The 26,324-nt window shown below is 38.0% G+C and overlaps 1 protein-coding gene across 1 annotated transcript in view; it reads left to right on the top strand.

Moving 5' to 3' along the window:
- Nucleotides 1-26,324, top strand: part of LOC150086905 (uncharacterized) — a 152,366-nt gene that overhangs the window by 35,205 nt on the left and 90,837 nt on the right. Inside the window, exon 6 of the mRNA XM_090372316.1 lies at nucleotides 1,301-1,415. Within this exon, the coding sequence (XP_090228442.1) occupies nucleotides 1,301-1,415 (115 nt within the window). The remainder of the gene's footprint in view (nucleotides 1-1,300; nucleotides 1,416-26,324) is intronic.

Consider the following 26,324-nt stretch of genomic DNA (forward strand, 5'->3'; position numbering starts at 1 on the left):
GATTTCTTTCAGTGCACCTCTATAAATGTCAACAGAGTTGACCATAAGTTTAGCCTGGATAGCAAATATTTTTAACAGCAGGATTAATGTGATCCTGTAAGACATCTAAGGAGTGGAAACATGTGGCATAATTTTTTGCCCTAGAAAACTTTAAAAAATAATCAAAATTTGTGTTGGGGAAAGGGAATTTCTGGTACAGTTAGGTTTCTGATATCATGTCTAGCTATCTCTTTGGGAAAAGAAGTAGCATTTTGGATCTTATGGTTCTTGAAGGACATATATACCCTTACAAAATTATTTCTATGAATGAAAGCACAAGCTGTGTTAATAAGGTTAAATTGAAATTATTTTTATTGCATTCTTGAAATTACACCTGGTATTATAATGTGGTAATACCAGGTGTAATTGTCCAACAAATGCAATAGCAAATTTTAAAAATTTGATACCCATATTGATATGACGTTCTTATCTTGGGCTGATAAGAAGCTCTAGTATGAATGTGTGGTCACTAAAAAGGAATTGTTAGAGAAAATATCATGATGATTGTGAAAAGGATAAGGGGGTGGATTAATGCTATTTATCCAGTGGTATTAACCTAAAATATCAATAGCTGGCTTTGTGCATGTGAAGAATTTTGAGTTCCTGGAAACAATGCTTTTTCGAAAATTTAAGCCTTAGTCATGTTCGTTAGTGTATTTTTAATTTTAGTTAGAGATTTTGTAAGTTACGACTTAATATAAGTAGAACCTTGGTATTGGTGATTTGGTGTGAATGTTGTATCTCATAACTTATACTGTAACCCACAGGGTCTGTGTGGTTAGCACAGTAGTATCGTCACCGTCCTCTGCACACCGGGTGAAAAAGGCCCGGGTTCAAATCCCATCGATGACGCGAGGAACTTTAATGGGCTTTTTTCACTCTGTGGCTGAGTTAGTCGGTCTCAGGCATAGACAGCAAAGTTTTTCCCCACAGAAACTGGGTTTTTTTTTTTTTTTTTTTTGAACAGCAAACTAGGCAAGTCAAGCAGAGAATGCACACAATTTACAGACATTAAATAAACTGGTATATGTAAGAAATTATATTTTTTTGTAACCCACAGGGGAATTCTAGTGTGCTGTTTGTGCAATGTTTTAATTGTGGTAAAGGTATCTTAATGGTTCGAAACACATAGGATGGCATTAGTTAGATAATTTTTTATTATCTCTTATAATTAACTTTTACAAACATAATCATATAATGATTAAAATTAAAAATATTCAGTTTATTTGATTTGTTAACCAAAGTTGAAATATATCCTTAGATTGGAATGCAATATGAAAAACAAAAGACGCCTGCTTATTTCTACTCTGCAGAAGTCAGCACAAGTAACACCACTTTTAGCAACAATTCCTTTGATTTTAAGAAGAAGAAATTTTGTAAGTTGCATTATTTGTTGGCTAATTCCATCAGAATTTTGTAAATGTATTCATACATTTAAGAATTTTTATATAAAAGCCTTAATTATTTCCCCATTTATTATGATTATTAAATAATGAGCCTATGCACACAGCCACTACACACTATCTACATGATACCTGTGAAACAAAGGCACAGCAGTTGACCTTGAACCTTTCCCTGGTTGTCTGCCAAGTCATCTTCCAACACACTTATTTGCTTGCAGTGAATCAGGTGTTCATTACACTGTGTTTTTGCAGTTTGCCAGAAACATGACAGACAAAAGAAAAGAACAACGAATCAACGTCAAATTTTAAATAAAACTAAAGAAACATCAACTGAAAGTATGAGTTGTTTATGTGGAAGATATTATGTCAAGAGTTGGTGTGTCTGAATGGCATAAAAGATTTTTAGAAATAAGAGAGAATGTTGAAGATGGTGAACAACCAGGCCATCAGTTATCCATGAAAACTGATGAAAATGTGGACCAGGTAAGGACATTGATTAGAAGTGATCATTGTTTAAGCATTAGAATGGGTTTCATCAGAACTCAATATGGACAGAGAAACATTTAAATAAATTTTAACTGAAATTTTAGGCACAAGAAAAGTTTGCCGAGATGGTACCAAAAATTTTGTATGAGGATCAAAGAATGAGAAGACTCCAAGTTTGTTAAGAAGTTTTGAAAAAAATCTGAAGAATATCCAGACTTAAGTACTGTAATTACTTGCAGTGAGTTAACTGTTCCAGTACGACCCAGAAACTAAAAGACGGTCAATGCAGTGGAAGACAAAACAATCCCAAAGACTAAAAAAAAACAAGAATGTCAAAATCAAAAATGAAAATCATGTATCTTGTTTTCTTCAATATTAAAGAAATTATTATGGGTGAACACATCCCACCAAATTAGTTTGTCAATCAAACACGCTACATTGAAGTTCTGACAAGGCTGCATAAAAAAATTTTGAAGGAAGAGACCTGAATTGTGGAGTGATAGTTGGATGCTCCAGCATACAATGTGCTCTGTTTGCCAGTTTCTAGTGAAAAACAAATCCCTGTGTATGAACATGCACCCTGCTTGCCAGATCCAGCCCCTTGTGGCTTTTTTTTTTCTCTTCCCTAAACTGAAACATGTACTTAAAAAGGAATCCATTTTCAGTCCATTGAACACATTCAGAAAAGAACAAATGAAGTATTAAAAGGACTTTCAGAAGATTACTTCCAGAAATGTTTCTGTGCTTGTAAGAAGCATATGGAACAGTGTGCGCAAGCCTAAGGCACTTGTTTTGAAAGGGATAACATGTATGGTATGAAATATTTCATTATATTTATTTTATTGCAACAGTCTAGTTATTTAATAGCCACACCTTATGTTATTGCCTGGTACATATGTTCTTAAGCATTTTTGCAATTTGTATAGACATTTTCTTTAAACAATTTTACAAATAGATAAATATTGTATACCACAAGATGACATAAAACATTTGTTTGAGTTCTAAATGAATATCTATTCACAAATCTTATCTTATTAGCATCTCCATTTTCTGAAATTTGGTTGTGCTTTATTATTAGAGTTGAATATGGGAACACATATTTTGTAATTTTCTTCTCCTGTAAGGATTTTCACTGCTGAATTTCTTTGAGTTGGTCTTCAATGCATTACATGCTTCTTAGGTCTTTATTGTTTCATAAAGGTAATCAGGCCAATGACAGTGGGCCTGCAAGGGGCAGGCCCACTGTCATTGGTCTGATTACCTTTAGGATCATCCATATGATCTGTGATCAGTTATGCAAGCATGTGAATGTTACAGTGATAAATAGCTTGTGACCATAGAGTGATGTTTAATGTTACTTACATAACCAATCTTAGTGGTGAAAGACTTTTTTTTTTTTTTTTTTTTGCTTTGGTATTTCCAAAAGCTTGCAGAAAAGTAAGGCCTTCATTCCACGTGAGGCTTAAATTATTGTTTGGGTTATTATCTTGACTCTAGTTTGACATGTTACAATGACTTCCTTTTTCCTTATTTGCAAAATCTTATAAATCATAGAGGGCTCATGATGTGCCAAGTTTTAACTTTACATTTAGAAGCATTTAAACTTTAGTTGCATTTTATTTCAGACCATATTTGCATCTGATCCAAGTCATTTCGAAGCAACATACCTGGTTGTTAACCACCCCTTCTATCTTCAAATCAGAAAAATTTGAACAGCTTCCCCTATACTCCCTTGTCAATATTATTAAGGAAGATAAGAAACAGGAGAGATTCCAGCACTAATACCTGAGGGACCTCACATGCCACACTGGTCCACTCTGACAAATGTGAATTTCTTACTTTCATCTCCTTTTAACCAGCTCTTGATTGTCTTATCAGTAATCCTAATTTGCTTCACTTTGCATAATAGTCTTTCATGCAGAATTGCATCAAAAGCATTATTGAAGTGAAGGTAAATGATGTCAAAGTTTTTTTTTTTTTCTTGCATCCAACTGTTTTATGACTTCATCATAGTAATTAACTAGATTGATAGGAAAGATTTCCCCATTTTGAACCCATGCTATTGATACATTAAGGATAACATTCTTATCCAGATGATCCTGTATCATATCCTTAACCACAGATTCCATTGTTTTCCCCGCCATAGAAGTCAGACTTGCCGGTCTATAGTTACCAGAGTTGTCCAATTAAAATTCAGTAACAAAAAAGTTCTTTCCTACACCAATGAAACAATTAAATGGATATTTTAATATAATATTAAAAAAAAAAGTTTGTGTATGTACAGGTAGTCATTATTTTGTTGCTGGTCTGATTTGCACTGTTTCCCAATAACACTGGTCACTAACCACAAGGCCATTTTTATTTATTTTTGCGTTTTTTTTTTTTTTTTTTTTTTTAATAAATTGAAAGTTTTTAAAATTGTCATACAAAATTTATCAGCATAGTACTGTACTATGTATCATGCACTGTTCATGTGATCAAGAACAATCAGCAATTAGTGCATCCGTATCATAGCTAATCAGAGATGAGAAAGCTGCCCACCCTCGAAGTAGCCACTCATGGATGCGGGTGGTAAAGGTCCATGCGATGAAGCATTGTTGGTTGTTTTTTTACGGCATTTACACGTGTTTTAAATTTATTATGCAAACATTTTTTATTAATTGTGCTATTAATAATAGTGATAGCTATGTGCAGTTTTTGCCAGTCGTGTTATAAAGTTTTTTTTAATTTAATAGAATAAAGAGATGCCATGTCAGGTAAAAGAAGTTCAATGAATCCTAGTGCAAATGAAAGTGTGATAAAGGCATGTCGTTCTATCACATTGGAAAATAAGATGGAGGTTATTTGGAGGATAGAAGCTGGTGAAAGCCGCCCTAATGTGTGTAGGACTATGAATATGCCTCAATCGACTATTACTACAATTATGAAGAATGTTGATAAAATAAAACAATTGATGCAAAGTGCTACCAGGGAGAGTGCTACACAAGTTAGTTACAGCAGAAGTATGCTTTTAGAAAAAATGGAGCAATTGCTGACACTTTGGGTCAATGATTTGAACCAAAAAACTTTTTTTTTTAAAATTAAATTTTTAAAATTTTATTATACAATCACAGGGTTAGATTCTGGGCACCATAATTAAAAATTTTGGTGCATGGAACCCAACCCTGTGATTTCCTATTGACTCCATGATATAAAGGGTTCTATTTTCTCCAATTCCATTTGCACCTGTATCCCCAGGAACCTAACCCTGGCGTAATCTCGAGGGCCACCTGTATACTGTGTATATATACACTTAGTGATCACTAAATTATGACCACCTACCTAATACTTTGTAGATCCTCCTTTTGCCCTCAGTACAGCAGCTATCTGATCTGGCATTGATTCAGCTAGTTGTTGGAAGCATTTGGGAGGTATAGTTAACTAAGCTGTGTGTAATGCGGTCAGCAATGCAGGTATGGAGGCAATTGGTGTATCCAGATGCCTGATATGCCTTTCCAAAGTTCCCCACAAGTGCTCTATGGGATTGACATTGGCGGAGTTCGGAGGTCAACTGATATGCTGGAAGTCAGAACTGTGTTCCTCCTGCACATTCCTGCACATCAAGTGCCAGATGGCTCGGCAAATTGTCATCTTGTAAGATACCATCGCCATTCAGGAAGAAGTGTAACATAGCAGGGTGTACACAGTCAGCAAGCAGTTGACGATAGAGGAGACCACTGATATGTTGTTCCACGTGCCCCAGGGGTCCAAGTTCCTGCCAGTGAAACATGCCCAACACCATACAAATGCGTCCACTGGCCTGCACTTTTGATACCGTGCATGATGGATGAAGAGCTTCATGTTGTTGATGCCAAATCCATACACGACCATCCACGGTGTGGAGTAAATAACGTGACTCATCCAACCAGCATGCCTTCTTCCAGTCTTCTAACTTACAACTTGCATGCTCTTTGCACCTGGTGAGTCTTTTACGGTGATGAATCTTGGTTTGGAGGGGATGCCGTAGGGGTCGTCTGCTGGTATAGCCCATACATGTGAGTGTGCGGTGCATGGTCATGCCAGATATTGTTCTGGGTTGGCCCATGTTGTATTGGGCAGTCAACTCTTCAACAGTGCTGCCCTTGTTTGCTTGTACGAGTTGTCAGACCTGGTGCTCACCTCTAACATCAATCTTTCACTGACCTTTGCAGTTTTGCCGTCGGGCCTTTTTTTGACCATTTTGATGCCAGTCCTGGTACACTTTAACTATGGCAGTTTTCGAACACCCCACCAGTTCAGCTGTTTGGGAAATTGATGCACCAGCTTGTCGAGCACCCACAATCTGTCCTTTATCAAAGTTCGATAAATACTTCCTTTTACCCATCACGCTCAGAATTTTACTACATACTGAACCACTGACACCTTATCTGTGCTATGTAGATTGACTAACTCCGCACTCTCGTACCTCATGTGGTCAACTGGTCGCATTCAGTTTTCATAGGGGTGGTCATAATTCAGTGATCACTCAGTGTAGGTATGTATGTATGTATGTATGTACTGAATATGATAAAAGCATAAATAGGAAGAGTAAAATTATAAAACTTGAACATTTTAAGACTTATAAAAGTAACATCACTCTAAGACTCATTGTTTTCTTTGAGAATACTCCCACCCACTGTATAGTTAATATATACCGAGTGATCACTGAATTATGACCAAATACCTCATACTGCATTGGGCCACCATTTGCACAGATAACAGCTGCTATCTGCCTATGCATTGACTCTGCTGGATGTTTGAATGTGTCCATAGGGATTTGCAGCTATGCTGCCAACAAGGTTTTCCACAGAGTTGGAATAGATGATGGTTGTGTGTCCATACGCCTCACTTCCCATTCCGAAACGTCCCACAAGTGTTCAATTGGATTGAGGTCAGACAAATTTGGAAGCCAATTAAGATGGGTGAAATCTTCACTGTGTTTCTTGAACTGCTTGTGTACAGTGCAGGCCTGACATAGCTCAAGGTGGGTGTTCACTGTGTTCTTCAAGCTACTTATGCACAGTGTAAGCTTGATGACATGGCTCATTATTGGCTTGGAAGATCCCATTTCTCTCTGAGAAAATATGCAACATAGCAGAGGGCACAGTCTCCTAAGAGCTGCTGGTAGACTTCACCAGTGGAATGTTGGTCCCTTTGCACATTTTTCTGGCAAGAACTAGGACCCCTAGTTTTTGCCAGCAAAATGTTCCCCATTAAACAGCCACCACCTGTATCAGTGTAAAGTGTGTGTAGGGTCAAACGGCACCAGGGGTTTCCCCCATCTCTGCATAGTTTTCATTGTCATGTGATACAGTACAATGTAAAGGCCAGAGATTTAAGTGTGTGGATCTTGTGGTGTGTAAAGTCATGTTCTGTTGTTCTTCTGGCCTATTAGCCACTGGGCCCCTGATGGGGCCCAACGTTGCCCACACTTAACCTCGGGGAGATTGACCAGGTACACCAGTTTTAGATTTTTACTCTGGCAGGTCCTACCACCTAATTTCCTGATATTTCAGTGGCTAGGATCCAAAAAAAAAATTAATGATCATGGGGGTGAGTGCTAGAATTGGAAAGGCCAAATGTTTATAAACGTGATTAAATTTGAACTTTGTGTGGGGCATATGCTAGCTCTAGGTAGAGTAGGGGGGGAGGCTGAAGACTGGGAGGTGAAAGGTAGAAATACAGGGATGATAGAGAAGACGCCCCCAATATGGTCAGTGAGGCTGGCCCAGGCCCCACCAGGAGAAAAGGGGAGAAACAATGGAGGGGGAGCTGAAGACTGTCTCCCCTTTTCCCTGCCAGGGAAAGGAATAAAAGAAAACCAGGCAAGGGTGCCCGGTTTAGATCGCCAAGATGGTGCAGAGGCAATGAAGCTGCATGCACTTCAATATCCAGTGTGGTCACACATGGGGCAGTATCCCTGTCCAGGGGTGGTTGTTTGGTTCGGTTAATGCAGTCACTGACAATGGTCAAGTGATCAGGTGTCATGTCCAGTATAGCTTGATCTAGAGCGTTGAATATGCCAGGTATTGTCCATAAAGATGGTTCCTCTGTTAAGGATACAGTGGCTCTGTTTCAGCTTGGTCGCTTCTTGCAGTTGCTATGCACTGCGTCGGATCGTTGACGTGCAATAGGGTTGGAAACTCATCAGTCGGAGAAGTATCTCCATCTTTGTTAGCACTATTTCGGTTGATCACAGGGACTTGGAGTAGAGTTATAGTTTGGTTGCAATTCCAGGCATATGTTGTGTCGGGTATGATGGTGGAAAGACAGTCTGTTATGGTGGTAAAAGGGTGCTGCATCTCACAAAGAGATCCTGAGAAAATTTGGAGAAGGCACGGTATGTTTCTTCTAATTCCAGTAGGTGGTGTTCTTGGTTCCTCGGGATGAAGTGGATCTTGGAAATTAGTAAGCAGCAGAGAACTTCAAAGAGTGGGAAGTGGTACATGATATGCTCTCAGGAGGCCAGTTGAGCAAAATGGGGTTATCTGTTAGGCCAAATGTGATTAGCTTCCCTCTGATGGCTCCGTATCCAGTAAGAAGGTAGGTGGTTAGTAGCCCTGGAGAGAGCCAGGTTGGTGATCTCGGGAACATCTTCTGGATGTCTAGGAGAACTGCCTGGATAGTGGACACCATGCATGATGGGTCCATGGACTCATGTTGCTTTGTTCCTTTGCAGCAGGGGTCATAGTTTTTGCCAGAAAAATATTCCCTATGCAACCACTGCCTGGATACGGGCACCATACATGATTGGTCCATGGATTCGTGTTGCTTGCACCACACATGAAGATGTCCATCAGCACGTTGCACTATGTATTTGCACTCGTCTCCAGCACACTTGTTTCCAGTCCTCCAGTGTCCAACCAGCATGTTGTTGATATCATGACAATTTGTCATTCATACGTCTGAGTGTGTGGCACATTGTCATTTTGGATTTTGTTCTTGCATTTCCCATATTTTGTTGCAATGTTAGCTGTCACACAGTGACCTGTCATTGTGCCCATACAATGTGCTGCACCCTTTACTTACCATTTCCATCTACCTAGCATAATCCTTTATAGTTCTGTCGATGCAAGGTGGTTTGACCTATTTTATACCATTCTTTGTACACCTTAACCACAGTGGGCTGTGAGCAACTAACAAGATGTGCCATTTCCAATATGGAAGCATCCAACTCATGAGCACCCACAATCATGTCCTTTTTTTGAAACTCAGTGATATCTTTACCACATCTCATAAATGCTACTTTATCACTTTGCCTTGCATGATTAGCCTGCAAATTACCACTGCTCTAGCTAATGAACCTGTTAGGCTTTTTATACTGTGAGCTATGTGGCATAGTCCATTATGGATGGGTTGGTCGTAATTTAGTTATCACTGAATGTACATCAGGTATTTTGAAACAGCTTGTTAGCAAACTATTTTTACCATAATGCAATGAAAATTTTATTCAACATACTCAAGACTCAACTGTTAGTGATAATGATCCTCTGCTTTCTTTGGATATTGTATGCATAGATTCCAGTACAATCCAGTGCCATAGTCTGCAAGTTGCTTTTGAGAAAGATGCCACCTTCAGATTTAGAACTAACATTACTTCTCTGGACATTAGAGGAGGCATCGCAGTTATGCTTTACTAAGGGTGTGTTAGGGTAGCTAAGAATAGAAACAGGTGCATGTATACCTGCGTGTACACCAATGCTAGGAGTTTGGTAAATAAATTTGATGAATTTGAGGTATTGCTCAAAACATCAAAGGCAGATATTGTTGGGATATCAGAGACGTGGTGTCACACAGATATAAGTAATGCGGAACTGGAATTTGGGGAATACAATGTGTATAGAAAGGATAGACAGGGGAGGAGGGGTTATGCTATTAATTAAGAAACACATAAAGTCCAAGGAAGTGAAGCCAGTCGACATCGATGGACAGGGCAGTGTCGAGTCAGTTTGGTGTGACATAAGCATAGGGAAATCAAAATTGAGAGTAGGAGTGTGCTATAGGCTTAATGACTCTGATGAGTATAATAAGATATTGTACAGGGAAATAGAGTGGCCCAGTAAATCAGAGAGTCTTATAATGGGGGATTTTAATTTCCCAGATATTGACTGGAATTTGTGGGTTGGTCACTCACACACTAGCAAGGCTTTTGTGGATTTATTGGATGATTGTTTTCTACATCAGCATGTTCGTGAGGCAACAAGAGGGAGCAATACTCTTGATCTGATTATCAGTAGTGATTCTTCATGCATTAAGAATCTGCAGATAAATGAACCACTAGGTGGCAGTGATCACAGTGTGTTGAAGTGGGATTTACTCAAGGAGGTAACTACCATCAGAGGTAAAGGGAAGGGTTTTTGTTTTCGTAAAGGCGACTATGATGGTCTGAGACAGTATTTAAATTCTATACAGTGGGACCAACTGATGATGTTACCAACAGCAAACTCAAAATGGGAAGCATTCAAGGAACTAATTTTGGAGGCTACCAGGCTTTACATACCAACTAAGAAATATTGTTCAAGGTTTAGGCCTAAATGGTTGTCAGATGAACTAATGAGACAGGTGGCAGAGAAGAAAAATGCATGGGATTCATACAAATTAATGGGTGACATGGAAGCCTATGATAGATATGTTGGTCTGTAACCAAGTCACAAAGGAGATTAGGCAGGCAAAGGCAGACTACGAAAAATCCTTGGCAAAGGATGCAAAGAAAAACAGAAAAGAGTTCTTTACATATTTAAACTCAAGAAGGAAAGGGATGAATCAGATTGGTCCACTGGATATTGATGGTTCAACAGTTGAGGATCCTGCTCAGGTGGCTAACAATCTAAACGAGTATGGTGTCTTGTCAATGATATACAGGAATTTTTCTAGCAGGGATAAGGAGGTGATTATTCCCTTGTATAAGGCAATGGTAAGGCCACATCTTGAGTACTGTATACAGGTCTGGAGGCCTCATTTCAAGAAGGATGTAGAGCTGCTGGAACGGGTACAGAGAAGGGCAACAAGATTAGTAAGTTTTGCAAATTACAGAGTTTGGAGACTAGGCACCGGCGAGGTGATCTGATAGAGGTGTATAAGGCTTTGAATGGTTTGAGCATGCTCAATGCCAATGGGATTCTTCATCTTTCTCAGAATAATCACCTCAGAGGGCATAAATTCAAATTGAGGAAGGACGGATGTCGGATAGATGTGCGGAAATTTGCCTTTGGCCAGCGGGTGGTTGGTTGGTGGAACCGACTTCCATCACTTGTTGTTGAAGTTGATAGCCTAAACAAATTTAAAGCTCAACTGGACAGGTATTTCGAACGAACGGAGGGGTGAAATGGGAGTGGGTTTTTTTTTTTTTTTTTTTTTTGGCTGATGCTGAATAAGCTTGCTTTCTTGCATCATATGCCTCTGCTAATGCTAATTCACGCATGAGGAGTTATTCAGGAAGGAGAATGATGTAGGTAAAGTAAACATTGGCAGTGAGCTGGATGATTTTGTAATAACTGAGAAGAAAGTGGAGGAGAGATTGTTGAGGATAAACATAAAAAAGGCACCTGGGGTGGATGGGATCTATCCAGTTATATTAAAGGAGGCAGCAAAGGAAGTAAGCAAACCCCTAGCCATAATTATGAGAGCTTCTTTGGACTCAGGGGAGGTACCCATAGACTGGAGATGTGCAAATGTAACCCCAATTCACAAAGGAGGATCAAAGGCTGACACAAGTAATTATAGACCTGTTAGTTTAACTTCTGTTCCAGGTAAATTAATGGAGGCACTGGTTAAAGAAGCACTGCAGGATCATCTAGACAAGAATTCAGTTATAGCTCAGACGCAGCATGGTTTTGTTAAGGGCAGGTCTTGCCTGACCAATTTGATTGATTGGATACTATGATGTAGTCACAAAAGAACTGGATGCAGGGAATAACTTTGATATTATATATTTGGATCTTAGAAAGGCTTTTGATACTGTTGCACATGGAAGACTGCTGCACAAATTGGAGCAGTGTGGCATTGGAGGCAAATTGCTGCTATGGATAAGGGAATGGTTGAGTGGCAGAAGACAGAGAGTGGTAATCAATGGACACTCTTCAACGTGGACTAATGTTATTAGTGGAGTTCCTCAGGGTTCAGTGTTGGGTCCGTTGTTGTTTTCGGTGTTTATGAATGATATTGATGATGGGATATCAAGTTTAATGTCCAAGTTGGCAGATGATACAAAGGTTGGCAGGGTTGTTAAGGACACTACTGATGCTATGCTGCTGCAACAGGATCTGGAAAGGTTGAACAGATGGGCTGAGAGGTGGCAAATGAAGTTTAACATTGACAAATGTAAAGTACTACATATGGGAAACAGTAACCCCAGAGCAACGTATCAACTCTGCGGTACTACACTGACAGTGGTGGAGAATGAAAAGGACCTGGGGGTAATTGTGCAGGCAGATATGAAGTTCTCTGAGCAGTGCAGACGAGCTGCAAGAGTAGCTCATGGTGTCTTGTCAATGATATACAGGAATTTTTCTAGCAGGGATAAGGAGGTGATTATTCCCTTGTATAAGGCAATGGTTAGGCCACATCTTGAGTACTGTATACAGGTCTGGAGGCCTCATTTCAAGAAGGATGTAGAGCTGCTGGAACGGGTGCAGAGAAGGGCAACAAGATTAGTGAATGGAACAAAGGGTTGCTCTTACGAAGAAAGGCTTAAGTTTTGCAAATTACAGAGTCTGGAGACTAGGCACCGGCGAGGTGATCTGATAGAGGTGTATAAGGCTTTGAATGGTTTGAGCATGCTCAATGCAAATGGGATTCTTCATCTTGCTCAGAATAATCACCTCAGAGGGCATAAATTCAAATTGAGGAAGGACGGATGTCGGATAGATGTGCGGAAATTTGCCTTTGGCCAGCGGGTGGTTGGTTGGTGAAACTGACTTCTATCACTTGTTGTTGAAGTTGAAAGCCTAAACAAATTTAAAGCTCAACTGGACATGTATTTCGAACGAACGGAGGGGTGAAATGGGAGTGGTGTGTTTTTTTTTTTTTTTTTTTTTTTTTTTGGCTGATGCTGAATAAGCTTGCTTTCTTGCATCATATGCCTCTACTAATGCTAATGCTAACTTTTTTTTTTTTTTTTTTTTTTTTTGTGATGATTAGTTATATAAAATATTCTAGTTTGCTATGTGGTCTTATATTAGTGCAACACTGACTGATTTATGGAAGATTTTCTTCACTTCATTGTAGATTTCTGTATACTGTGATTGCTAATTTGCTACATCTACTTAACACTTAGAAATTGTTATGTTCGGGAGGCAACTAGAGGGAGTAATACTCTTGATTTGTTTATTAGCAGTGATTCTTCATGCATTAAGAATCTGCAGATAAATGAACCACTAGGTGGCAGTGATCACAGTGTGCTGAAGTGGGATTTACTCAAAGAGGTAACTACCATTAGGGGTAAAGAGAAGGGTTATTGCTTCCGTTAAGGCGACTACGATGGACTGAGACAGTATTTAAATTCTATACAGTGGGACCGATGATGTTACCAACAGCAAATTCAAAATGGGAAGCATTCAAAGAACTTATCTTGGAAGCTACTAGGCTTTATATACCAACTAAGAAATATTGTTCAAGGTTTAGGCCAAAATGGATGTCAGATGAACTAATGAGGCATATGGCAGAGAAGAAAAATGCACGGGATACTTACAAATTAACACATGACACAGAAGCCTATGATAGATACAAGTTGATATGCAACCAAGTTACAAAGGAGGTTAGGCAGGCGAAGGCAGATTATGAGAAATCCTTGTCAAGGGATGCAAAGAAAAACAGCAAAGAGTTCTTTACTTATGTAAACTCTAGAAGGAAGGGGATGAATCAGATTGGTCCACTTGATATTGATGGGTCAAGTGTTGATGATCCTGCTCAGGTAGCCAACAAACTAAATGAGTATTTTGCATCGACATTCACACATGAGGAGTTATTCAGCAAGGGGAATGCCAGAGGTGTATTCAACTCTAGCAGTAAGCTACAGAATCTTGAAATAACTGGGAGTAAAGTGGAGGAGAAACTGTTGAAGATAAACACAAGAAAGGCACCTGGGGTGGATGGGATCTATCCAGTTATATTAAAGGAGGCAGCAAAGGAAGTAAGCAAACCCTTAGCCATAATTATGAGAGCTTTCTTGGACTCAGGGGAGGTACCCATAGACTGGAAATGTGCAAATGTGACCCCAATTCACAAAGGAGGATCAAAGGCTGACACAAGTAATTATAGACCTGTGAGCTTAACTTCTGTTCCAGGAAAATTAATGGAGGCACTGGTTAAAGAAGCACTGCAGGATCATTTAGACAAGACTTCAGTTATAGCTCAGACACAGCATGGTTTTGTTAAGGGGAAGTCTTGCCTGACCAACTTGATTGGATACTATGATGCAGTCACAAAAGAACTGGATGCAGGGAATAACTTTGATATTATATACGTGGATCTTAGAAAGGCTTTTGATGCTGTTGCACATGGAAGACTGCTACACAAATTGGAGCAGTGTGGCATTGGAGGCAAATTGCTGCTATGGATAAAGGGGTGGTTGAGGGGGAGAAGACAGAGAGTGGTAATCAATGGACACTGCTCATCGTGGACTAATGTTATTAGTGGAGTCCCTCAGGGCTCAGTGTTGGGTCCATTATTGTTTTCTGTATTTATAAATGATATTGATGATGGTATATCAAGCTTAATGTCCAAGTTTGCAGACGATACAAAGGTTGGCAGGGTTGTCACGGACACTACTGACACTATGCTGCTGCAACAGGATCTGGAAAGATTGAGCAGATGGGCTGAGAGGTGGCAAATGAAGTTTAACATTGACAAATGTAAAGTACTACACATGGGAAACAGCAACCCCAGAGCAATGTATCAACTCTGTGGTACTACACTGACCGTGGTAAAGAATGAAAGGGACTTGTGGGTGGTTGTGGAGGCAGATATGAAGTTCTCTGAGCAGTGCAGACGGGCTGCAAGAGTAGCTCATGGAGTATTGTCAATGATATACAGGAATTTTTCCAGCAGGGATAAGGAGGTGATTATTCCATTGTATAAGGCAATGGTCAGGCCACACCTAGAGTACTGTATACAGGTCTGGAGGCCTCATTTCAAGAAGGATGTAGAGCTGCTGGAACGAGTACAGAGAAGGGCAACAAGATTAGTGAATGGAACAAAGGGGTGCTCTTACGAAGAAAGGCTTAAGTTTTGCAAATTACAGTGTCTGGAGACTAGGCACCAGCGAGGTGATCTCATAGAGGTGTATAAAGCCTTGAATGGTTTAAGCATGCTCAGTGCTGATGGGATTCTTCCTCTAGCTCAGAAAAATCACCTGAGAGGGCATAAATTCAAATTGAGGAAAGACAGATGTAGGATAGACATGCGGAAATTTGCCTTTAGCCAGCGGGTGGTTGGTTGGTTGGTGGAACAGACTTCCATCCCTTGTGGTGGAGGTTGATAGCCTAAATAAGTTTAAGGCTCAGCTGGACAGGTATTTTGAACGAACAGAGGGGTGAAGTGGAAGTGGGTTTTTTTTTTTTTTTTTGGCTGATGCTGCATAAGCTTGCTTTCTTGCATCAAATGCCTCTACTAATGCTAATGCTAAAATAATATATTGATAATGTATTTGCCATTATATGCAGGTGTCCTCTTATAGTACTCTAATTCCCATTTTTCTCTCTTTTCCCCTCCCCATCAGATTTACATTGAAATTGAGATTGAGATTGACCAGTCAATCTCAATTTCAATGTAAATCTGATCCAAGTCATTTTCAGCAGTGTATCTGGTTATGGTCATTAACCACCCCCTTCTATCTTCAAATCAGCAAAATTTGAATGGCTTTCCCTATAACCCCTTGTCAATGTTATTAAGATAAGAAACAGGAGAGATTCCAGCACTAATACCTGAAGGACTTCACATGCTATACTGGCCCACTCTGACAAATGTACATTTCTTACTTTCATCTCCTTACCTTTAACCAGCTCTCGATCAACAGTCTTATCAGTAATCCTAATTTCCTTCACTTTGCATAATAGTCTCTTGTACCTTTTTTTTGATGTGCCAATTCTAAGGAATACATGTTGGATTACCTCTATATAAGCACCAGCACCTAAGAACAGTACAGTACATACTTTTATGTAGAGGTTCTGGGTATATTGCAGTCTAATGTCAACAAGTATCTTCTTTCATCTTCTCAACCTTCAACCCATGCACGGTACTAAGTACTATAGGTTCTAATACTTTTTGTGTTTGGAGTTTTTCATAAAAAAAAAAAAAAAAAAAAAGGTGATGTTCTTAAGTTCATTGTGATTTTCTCCCCCACCACCACCACATGTACTAGACTGAATGAGATCTTCACATGTGAATATGCCAGTAGTTAGGCTAGCGGAAAAACAACCACCAAACATCTTTCTTAGACCCATTGTTTCAAGTTTCAGTACCCTTACCTACTGCCTGGATACAGCAAGTATAGTCACACTACTTATTTAGTCTAAAATACAGCAGGTATGTATAGTCTAATATACAGTATATATATATATATATTGCTTATTTACCCTTCTGTCCTGGCTTATTGAATTTTATATTCAGGATTCTGTGCACATATGAGGGGCATTCAAAACGTTTTTGTCAAACATATAATTCCTGTAATCCTAGATTCACAAAATTCAGACAGCATGTTAAGAATTCTCTATATAGTCACCACCCACAGTTATACATTTTTCCCATCTGTTTTAACTTTAAAATCCTTTCCTTGCAGAAGTCTGTATTTTGCTTGTCAAATCACTCATCACTGCCTGTTTCAGATGTTCATTGTCCACAAAATGCATTCCATGAAAATGCTATTTCAGTTTTCCAAACAAGTAAGAGTCAGATAGGGCAATATCAAGTGAACAAGGTGAATGTAGCAAAAACTCAAACGCAGTGGTGAGCTGTGAATATTTTAATAATGGGCTCACAGTTTTGCTGAGTTTTTGATGTGAAACATCCTTGGGGCTACAGAGTAAATCTGATTGGTCACGGAAGTGACGTCATCCACGGCTTTCCCATGCTCACACCTCTAGTCTGTGCCAACCACTCACTAGTAGTGTGATTAGAGCATGTGATGCATTTTTTGTGACTGGTATGATATCTCGAGTCAGGGGCATATTCGGGAGGGAGGAGGAGGAATAGGGGCATGTTCTTCCCTTAACCACATACAAAGTGTATGCATATAAGTATTCCTAGGTCTATCTAAAAAAAAACACTCAAAAACCTGGTTGTCATGCCTCCCTTATGATGATACCTGGATACGATAGTGTCTCCAGTTCTAACTTTTTAGAATTTTTGAATAGTATGACATCACTAAGAATCTCTGGGTATGACCAGGCTGCCATGCATGGAAACTGAACTTGGCTTGTTACAATGTAGGATCACTCATCGGTGAAGACAGGATATTAGAGCTGGAAAAGGAATTAGAAAATGTGAATTGGAATATCATCGGTTTGGCTGAAACAAGAAGAAGAAATGAATCACTTATAAGTTTATCAAGTGGAAATCTGCTGTACACCAATGGAAACAGTGAAAGGAGTGAAGGTGGAGTTGGGTTTCTGGTCCATAAAGATTTAAAAAACAACATTTTGGAATTCAAAAGTACATCACCAAGGGTGTCAAGACTAATACTCGAGATTTCTAAGAGGTACAAGCTAAAGGTTATGACTTATGCATCAGCATCGAGCCATGATGATGAAGAGGTTGAAGAAATGTACACCGAAATTGAGTGTCTTCTAGATGAGCAGAAAACCCAATACACTATTATTATGGGGGACTTAAATGCTAAGGTTGGAAAAAGACAAAACAGTGCAGAAAGGGGAACTATAGGAAATTTTGGAATTGGTGAAAGAAATGAAACAGGTGAAAGACTTGTGGAATTTGCAGAATCTCAAGGATTGTCAGTAATGAACACTTTTTTTTTTTTTTTCAAGAAAAGGGTGAACAGAAAGTGGACATGAAAGAGTCCAAATGGATTAACAACTAATGAAATCGACTTCATCCTCACTAACAGAAGATATATTGTGAATGATGTTACTGTCCTGAATAAGGTAAATGTTGGAAGTGATCACAGAATGGTAAGATGTACACTTGATATAGATGTAGGAAAGGAAAGGAAAAAACTGACTCGAGTAAATAATACAAAGGTCTTTGAGATAACAGAAGAGGAGAAAAAGCAGTATGTACTGAAACTTAAGAATAAGTTTGAGCTTCTGCAGACTGCTCAGGACCAAGATATTGACAAGGAATATTACAACTTTTTGAAAGTGATAAAGCCCAAGAAACCTATAGGGAAAAAGAAATCCAAAGAAGAAAAAATTAGTCAAGAAACATTTGACATGATGAACCAAAGGTGAAAAATGAAGAGCAAGATAAATACTAACAAGGAAAAAATTGAGTATACTGAGTTATGCAAAGCCATTAGAAAGAGACTCAGAGAGGACATAAGAAGATTTAACACAAGAAAAGTAGAACAAGCATTAAAGGAAAACAAAGGATTTAAATCAGCAGCCATGAGCAGTAATACAGAAAGACAAATGATACTGAAACTGAAGAATAGCGATGGTGTACTTATAAACAGCAGAGAAGGCATAATTCAAATAGCAAAAGACTACTATAGAGAATTATACAAGGAGCGAGGGAATGATTCCAGCAGTGCGGAAGAGGGATTGCAAATCAGCAACACATACGACATACCCGATATTCTTCCTGATGAGGTAGAACATGCATTGAAGAAAATGAACAATCAGAAAGCCCAGGGGGAAGATGAAGTTACTGTAGAGTTGTTAAAATTGGGAGGAAGAGACATAACACAAAAACTGGCAAGACTCTTCACAAAGTGCATTAGAAAAGGTGTGATGCCTAAGCAGCGGAATAATGTAATCATAGTTTTGCTGCTTAAGAAAGGAGATAAATTGGAAATTATAGACCAATTAGCTTCTTATCTCACATCTACAAGTTGTTCACAAGGGTCATTACTAACAGATTAGAAAGAATACTTGATGAGAATCAACCGAAAGAGCAAGCTGGCTTTAGGACAGGATTCTCAACTATGGATCACCGTCACGTAATATCACAGCTAATGGAGAAAGCAAATGAATATAAAACACCATTATGCCTGGCATTTGTGGATTATGAAAAGGCATTTGACTCCATACAGCATAAGGCAATGTTTCGGGCACTGGAAAGACAAGGCATAGATACCCCACATATTATGATTTTGAAGAAAATATATGAGAGTGCTACCTCCTTTATTAGACTAGACAAAGACAGTAGGAAATTTAAAATTGAGAAAGTAGTTCGACAAGGAGACACAATATCTCTGAAGCTGTTTACTGCTGCCCTTGAGGAAGCTTTCAGAAGATTAGACTGGTCACAGAAAGGAATCAATGTGAACGGAGAGTACCTAAACCATTTACGATTTGCAGATAAGCCACGATCCCAAAGAATTAGAGGAAAATCTTAATCAGTTAGTAAGGATTTTGGACTAAAGATGAATATGGCTAAAACAAAAGTAATGATGAACAAGTATGCCACAGAAAGGGAAATAATGATTGAAGGAGCAGTAATTGAAAAGGTGGAGTCATATACTTATCTGAGACAAGTTATTAGCTGTAATAATGATAAATGGCTGGAAGTGAAGAGAAGAATAAATTTTGGATGGATAGCATTCAGGAAATATAGTCACATACTGAAGAGCAATATACCAGTTTGTTTGAAATGTAAAATAGTGAATCAATGTATACTCCCCACCATGACTTATGGAAGTGAAACTTGGGCACTCACCAAAAGAATGGAAGAGAAGCTGAGAACTACACAGCGAAGAATGGAACGAATTATATTGGGAATCAGACTGTTAGGTAAGAAGAGAAACACATGGATTAGGCAGCAAACTCAAGTAAAGGACATTCTTATCAAAACTAAAGAACTAAAATGGTCTTGGGCAGGACACATAGCTCGAAGACATGATGACAGATGGACTAAGAAAGTAAGAGAATGGTACCCAAGAGGAGCTAGAAGACAAAGGCGGAGATGGATAGATGAAATTCATGAGTTTGTGGGTAGTAAATGGATGGCCAGTGCTCAAAACAGAAGGAACTGGAAAGTTGCTGGAGAGGCCTTCATCCTGCAGTGGATTGAAAATGGCTGATGATGACGATGACATCACAGTCATACTTCCTTCTGTTACTACTGCAGTAAGTATGATTGCAACAATATAAGTAGTTTTCATATGACTGCAACAATACAAATATTCATCAACAGTTTCTTTTTTTGTCTTACATTCCATTGTTAGGTGCCCCCAACAGCTGCAGGTATTCTGATTTTATCAACTACAAGATCCTCAGTTGATGCTGTTTTCCAGAGATATTTAGGTACCTTGCAATCACAAGTATATGTCTCTTACTTTAGTTATCGTAAATGCATTGTACCTTGTTACTGATAAAATATTTGCAATACAAAAGCTCTTTTATTTCATAATCAATATATACAAATCAGAATACCTAAAAGAAATTTGAAAGATATTTTGCATAAAACCATCTACCACATATGCTCCGCACTCTTGGCACTTTTTATTATTTTTTTTTTTACATCTAGGGGAATATAATGGATACTTTTTTTTTTCATGATAAAATTTTAGTATTGCAAATAAAAAATAACAAAATATTTCCCATATCACAAATAATATAAAAACTATCACAAAACATTCTACAATATAAAAACAAATATTTCATAAAAAAACAAACTATTCTAGAAAAGGTACACAAAAATCAGATTACATGAAAAAAATTATTACACAAATATTCAAGAAAAATTTGTTCTAAAAATTGCCATATAGAATTTGTATCTTTTTATTAATATTTGTTTGTTGATCTGATTCGCTCAATAGCAGAGTGATGTTACAGAGGAAAGATTTGACGTAACGATCTGAATCAAATTGAAGCAATGGTTTTCCATTTAGATGTATGGTCGTTATATCTGCAATGTGTTTAATTGTTAAAGGTGTTCTTTTTATTGTTACAATATTATTCATTACATTGAAAGCTCGCTCAGCATTCAGTACTGCTGAATGCAGTGGTTTCAAGGATATTTCTAGCCTTTTTAATTGAAAAGCTTAATTGAAAAGGGAATTTCACTCTGTTTTTTAAAGGTAAACTGTCTTCGACAAAATCTCTAAACTCATTAATTTTTATTTCATATTTTATTAGAAAACTTAAATTTCTTATTTGTTTTACATGCCATAGAAACAAAAGTGTTTTTTTTTTTTTTTTTTTTTCTCTCTCCATATTCCATGATTCTGGGTAGCATATGTTTAAAATTTCTTTCAATTTCTCATTGTCAATGATGTCATTATTTTCTTTTTTTAATTTAAAATTGCTCTGTTGCATTAATAACTGATCCTTTTAAGGATAAAACAATGCAGTATAATAACTTGTCACAAGGTAATTTTTTACTTTCGATTTTGATTCCTTCAAATTCTTTCGACTTCAACATGCTCTCAGTTTTGGCTTCATAATTCCCTTCAGAATTTTTCAACTTAATATTTAACTTCTAATTCAAAATGTTTGCATAAAGCGGGATTATTCCTCCAAACTGCAATTACCGTCCGCAAGCTACAAGTTGCCCATCATAGTCTGAACACATGACCAACCTTTATATAATTTCCACATCAAGTTCTTTAGCAATCATCCTTAAATATTTTTTTTTTTTTTTATATATTTTAATTAATGCTTGTATGTCATTATATCTTGGAACATTTCCTTCACAGTGAAGGCATCGACGCATTTCAAAATCCACTAACATTTCATCTTCGGAAAGTTTATTTAATATCTTAGTTGCCTTCATTTACCATCCTACCCCTGATGTTGCTACTGTCACTAGTTCTTTTAATACTGCGCAAAATGTCATAATCACAGATATTCAGCTACTGTGGCCATGTAAACATAGATCTGGATCAGGAATTTACTGAAAGGCGTGGATCACTCACTTTTCCAAAAAGCAGATGACAGCTTGCCGTCGTAAAGGGGAACCACAACACAGGTTGACAGGAAGCTACTAACCATGTCAAGAATGTGCCTTAATCTTCTGACTGGCTATGGAAAGCATATTGACTAACACAACTTCTCAGTAGGTGGGATAGGTGGCTGCATAGGTTTTACAGGCACCACTAATGTTGCGGAATGGTAATCCCTTTAACCTTTAATTCACTCTTTCTAACTGCCTAAATTGCCTGCAGGCCAGAGGTGGGAACAATGTGTATAAAGTTAAGTGTCTCTCTCTCTCTCTGTCTGTCTCTCTCTCTCTCATAATCTGTTTGTTATATGCAAATTTTCTTCATTCTGTGGAAACTATTTTAAATGTAATTATCAAGGGAAATTCAAAAAAATTCACTATAAAGAAGTTTTTTAAACAGAGGTCTGACTGTAATTAAATCAAAAATGAAGCAATTTTAAAATGCATAACTGGTCGGTTGTGGCATTAAAATGCTGGGGATGGGGCCCCGCTTGCTTCACCATAGTTCCATCTTTGGATATTCAATAATTGAATTGAGGATTTCATTTGTAAAATAAAATAAATGATCACTTCAACAATGGGCTCACAACTTTTCAAAAAAAAAAAAATAATAATAATAATGGGCTAGCTCTCGTGAGCCCATCCAAGCCCACTTTAGCCCACCACTGCTCAAACCCCAGTTTGGACACTGTTGTTCCTGTCAGTTCACATCTGTGGGGTGAGGCATTGTCATCCAGTAACAGCACTCATCGGGGCAGCATTGCTCATTTCTGCTGCTCTATGTTTTCTCATAATTTGGTTAATAGATCCACGTAGTACCTCCCTATCACAATTTTACCCTCTTCAAGGAAATCAATGAGCAGTACTCCCGAACAATCCCAGAAGAGTGTTAACAGAATCTTTCCATCTGAGGCTTGCACTTGGAATTTTTTTTGGAGTGGGTGACCCAGCATGTTTTCACTATATGGTGGCAATTTTAGATTCTGGATCAGAGTAGTGAGCTTCAACATTCATCAGCAGTAACAATTTGGGCAAAAAAAAACTCAACTCTTCTTCGTTCAGAGTGACATGTTCCAAAAGAGCCCTGGTGATATTCATTCTTGCCTCTTTGTGCTTGCCACTATCATTCATGGAACACACCAGCAAGACACCTTTGTCATGTGTAGGTGCTCATGTAGGATGGCATGTACTGACACAAGGCTAATCTTTACCTCATTGGCTATCTGTTCAATGTTCATTTTACAGTCTTTCGTAATTAATCTATGCACCTTGTTGACCATCTCTTCATTTTGGGCTTATTGGCTGCCCAGTCCCTGGGTCATCTTCAATGCTCTATCAGCCATGCTTAAATTCAGTAAACCACCTCTGGATTGTACACGCTCATGGAGTAGCTTCACCATATACATTGTTCAGATATTGAATGATTTCAGGTAATTCCATGTTCTCTTTTGTTAGGAATTTTATAACTGCTTGTTGCTCAAATTTTTCCATTTTTGGTTTGATTATTAGCAGACTTCAGAATCATACCTGCCAAAAAGAATGTTATATGGTTAAAATTTTCTACAGATACTACCAAGACTGTATCCTATTTGGTGTGACATAAGCATTGGGAGATCAAAATTGAGAGTAGGAGTGTGCTATAGGCCTAATTACTCTGAGGAGTATAATAAGAAACTGTACAGGGAAATAGAGTGGGCCAGTAAATCAGAGTCTTATAATGGGGGATTTTAATTTCCCAGATATTGACTGGAATTTAGGGGCTGGTCACACAGAAGCCTATGATAGATACAAGTTGATCTGTAACCAAGTTACAAAGGAGGTTAGGCAGGCGAAGGCAGTTTACGAGAAATCTTTGGCAAGGGATGCAAAGAAAAACAGCAAAGAGCTCTTTACTTATGTAAACTCTAGAAGGAAGGGGATGAATCAGATTGATCCACTTGATATCGATGGGTCAACTGTTGATGATCCTGCTCAGGTAGCTAACAAACTGAATGAATATTTTGCATCGACATTCACACATGAGGAGTTATTCAGCGAGGGGAATGCCAGAGGTGTATTCAACTCTGGCAGTAAGCTAGAGAATCTTGTAATAACTGAGAGTAAAGTGGAGGAGAAATTGTTGAAGATAAATACAAGAAAGGCACTTGGGGTGGATGGGAGATATCCAGTTATATTAAAGGAGGCAGCAAAGGAAGTAAGCAAACCCTTAGCCATAATTATGAGAGCTTCCTTGGACTCAGGGGAAGTACCCATGGACTGGAGATGTGCAAATGTGACCCCAATTCACAAAGGAGGATCAAAGGGCGACACAAGTAATTATAGACCTGTTAGTTTAACTTCTGTTCCTGGAAGATTAATGGAGGCACTGGTTAAAGAAGCACTGCAGGATCATCTAGACAAGACTTCAGTTATAGCTCAGACACAGCATGGTTTTGTTAAGGGAAAGTCTTGCCTGACCAATTTGATTGGATACTATGATGCAGTCACAAAAGAACTGGATGCAGGGAATAACTTTGATATTATATACTTGGATCTTAGAAAGGCTTTTGATACTGTTGCACATGGAAGACTGCTACACAAATTGGAGCAGTGTGGCATTGGAGGCAAATTGCTGCTATGGATAAAGGGGTGGTTGAGGGGGAGAAGACAGAGTTGTAATCAATGGACACTGCTCATCGTGGACTAATGTTATTAGTGGAGTCCCTCAGGGTTCAGTATTGGGTCCATTGTTTTCTGTATTTATAAATAATATTGATGATGGTATATCAAGCTTAATGTCCAAGTTTGCAGATGATACAAAGGTTGGCAAGGTTGTTAAGGACACTACTGACACTATGCTACTGCAACAGGATCTGGAAAGGTTGAGCAGATGGGCTGAGAGGTGGCAAATGAAGTTTAACATTGACAAATGTAAAGTACTACATATGAGAAACAGTAACCCCAGAGCAATGTATCAACTCTGTGGTACTGTACTGACAGTGGTTTCATAAAGTGAAAGATGCAAAATATTGAAAGAGCTTTAGTGTAAGCAGAAAATGAACCTTGTTATTTGGATATGAGTCAATTATGACATGCAACATTCTTATCTTGAACAGTCTTAGCAGATTTATTGGAACACCAAGGTTTAGATACAGGATGAGATTTAAGGAAGAGTGTAGAATAAAGGATTTCGTCCCTACAAGAATGATTTCACTGACATGAACTGAGCAGGATCTAGTTTACTGAATTAATCCATTTCCTTAAAAACAGCTGGATAATGGATTGCCAGATTTGGGAGGTTCACCTTTACATTTTCTCTAATTAGCTAAGCGGTCAATTCTGAGTTGGACTAGTTTACTTTATTTATTTTTTTTAGGAATAAAAGTAAAGGTTTTAAAATATTTCTTCTCTGTGTGATTGACACTAAACACTTCCTCACTGCTCTGGCAGTCATGGAAAAGTTTACCATGACTATTGGAACACCTTCAATTGCCTCAAAATTAATGGAAAAAAAAAGGAATAAAGAAAGAAAAACAAATAATCATTTCATAGAAGAAATGCAGTCTGGATAATAATCCTTTTGTTGTGTGATATAAGTGTCAATGTATCTGGCAAACCTGAGATAGGAGATAAGCCAGTTTCCAGAGGTTTTCTGAATGATATATATAATGTGTGGTATCATCAGCCTATTGTACTCTTGAACATTGAATGAAGATGGAAATCACAAAAAAAATTATCCATATGTGTATTCAAATATCTTTAATACATGTGCCTATTTTACTTATTAAAATATTAAATGGTTATACAGCATGTGATTATAAAGGAAAGAGCAATGAATATGGCCATAATAAACTCCTAGGAAAAGCTTGCTGTGTGCTATTAAGAAAATTTTGTTCTGCGGGTTTTTCATTATTAAATTAGTTTGTGGTCTTTTCCCTCACCTTAGAAAGCAGTTATGATTTACAAATACAAAGGTTAATAAAAATTAATATCAACAAAGATTTAATTTTCAAAGCAGTCAAATGTGCAGAATAACAAATATAACTGCATTGCTAATAGAATTGAAGTTCAAAAATATGAACTAAAACACCACCCTCTCTCATTAACAATTTAATGAAGGCTATCTCTGACAACAATTATTAAAGACCAATTAGAGAGGAATATTGAGAAACATCATGAACATCACTTAGGTTGATAGATGATGAACCGATATTATACCACATTTCACCCTAAGTGTTTTTATGTGCCATGAAGGTACAGCCATGTTTTTTATGCATATGCAATAAAAAAAAAGAAAGATAAATAAATTTGGTAAATTGTGGACTTTGTTTGGTAACCAGT

The sequence above is a fragment of the Mastigoproctus giganteus genome, chromosome 4 (assembly GCF_048544385.1).
Source record: "Mastigoproctus giganteus isolate SK-2022 chromosome 4, ASM4854438v1, whole genome shotgun sequence".
In the NCBI taxonomy this organism is placed as follows: domain Eukaryota; kingdom Metazoa; phylum Arthropoda; class Arachnida; order Uropygi; family Thelyphonidae; genus Mastigoproctus; species Mastigoproctus giganteus.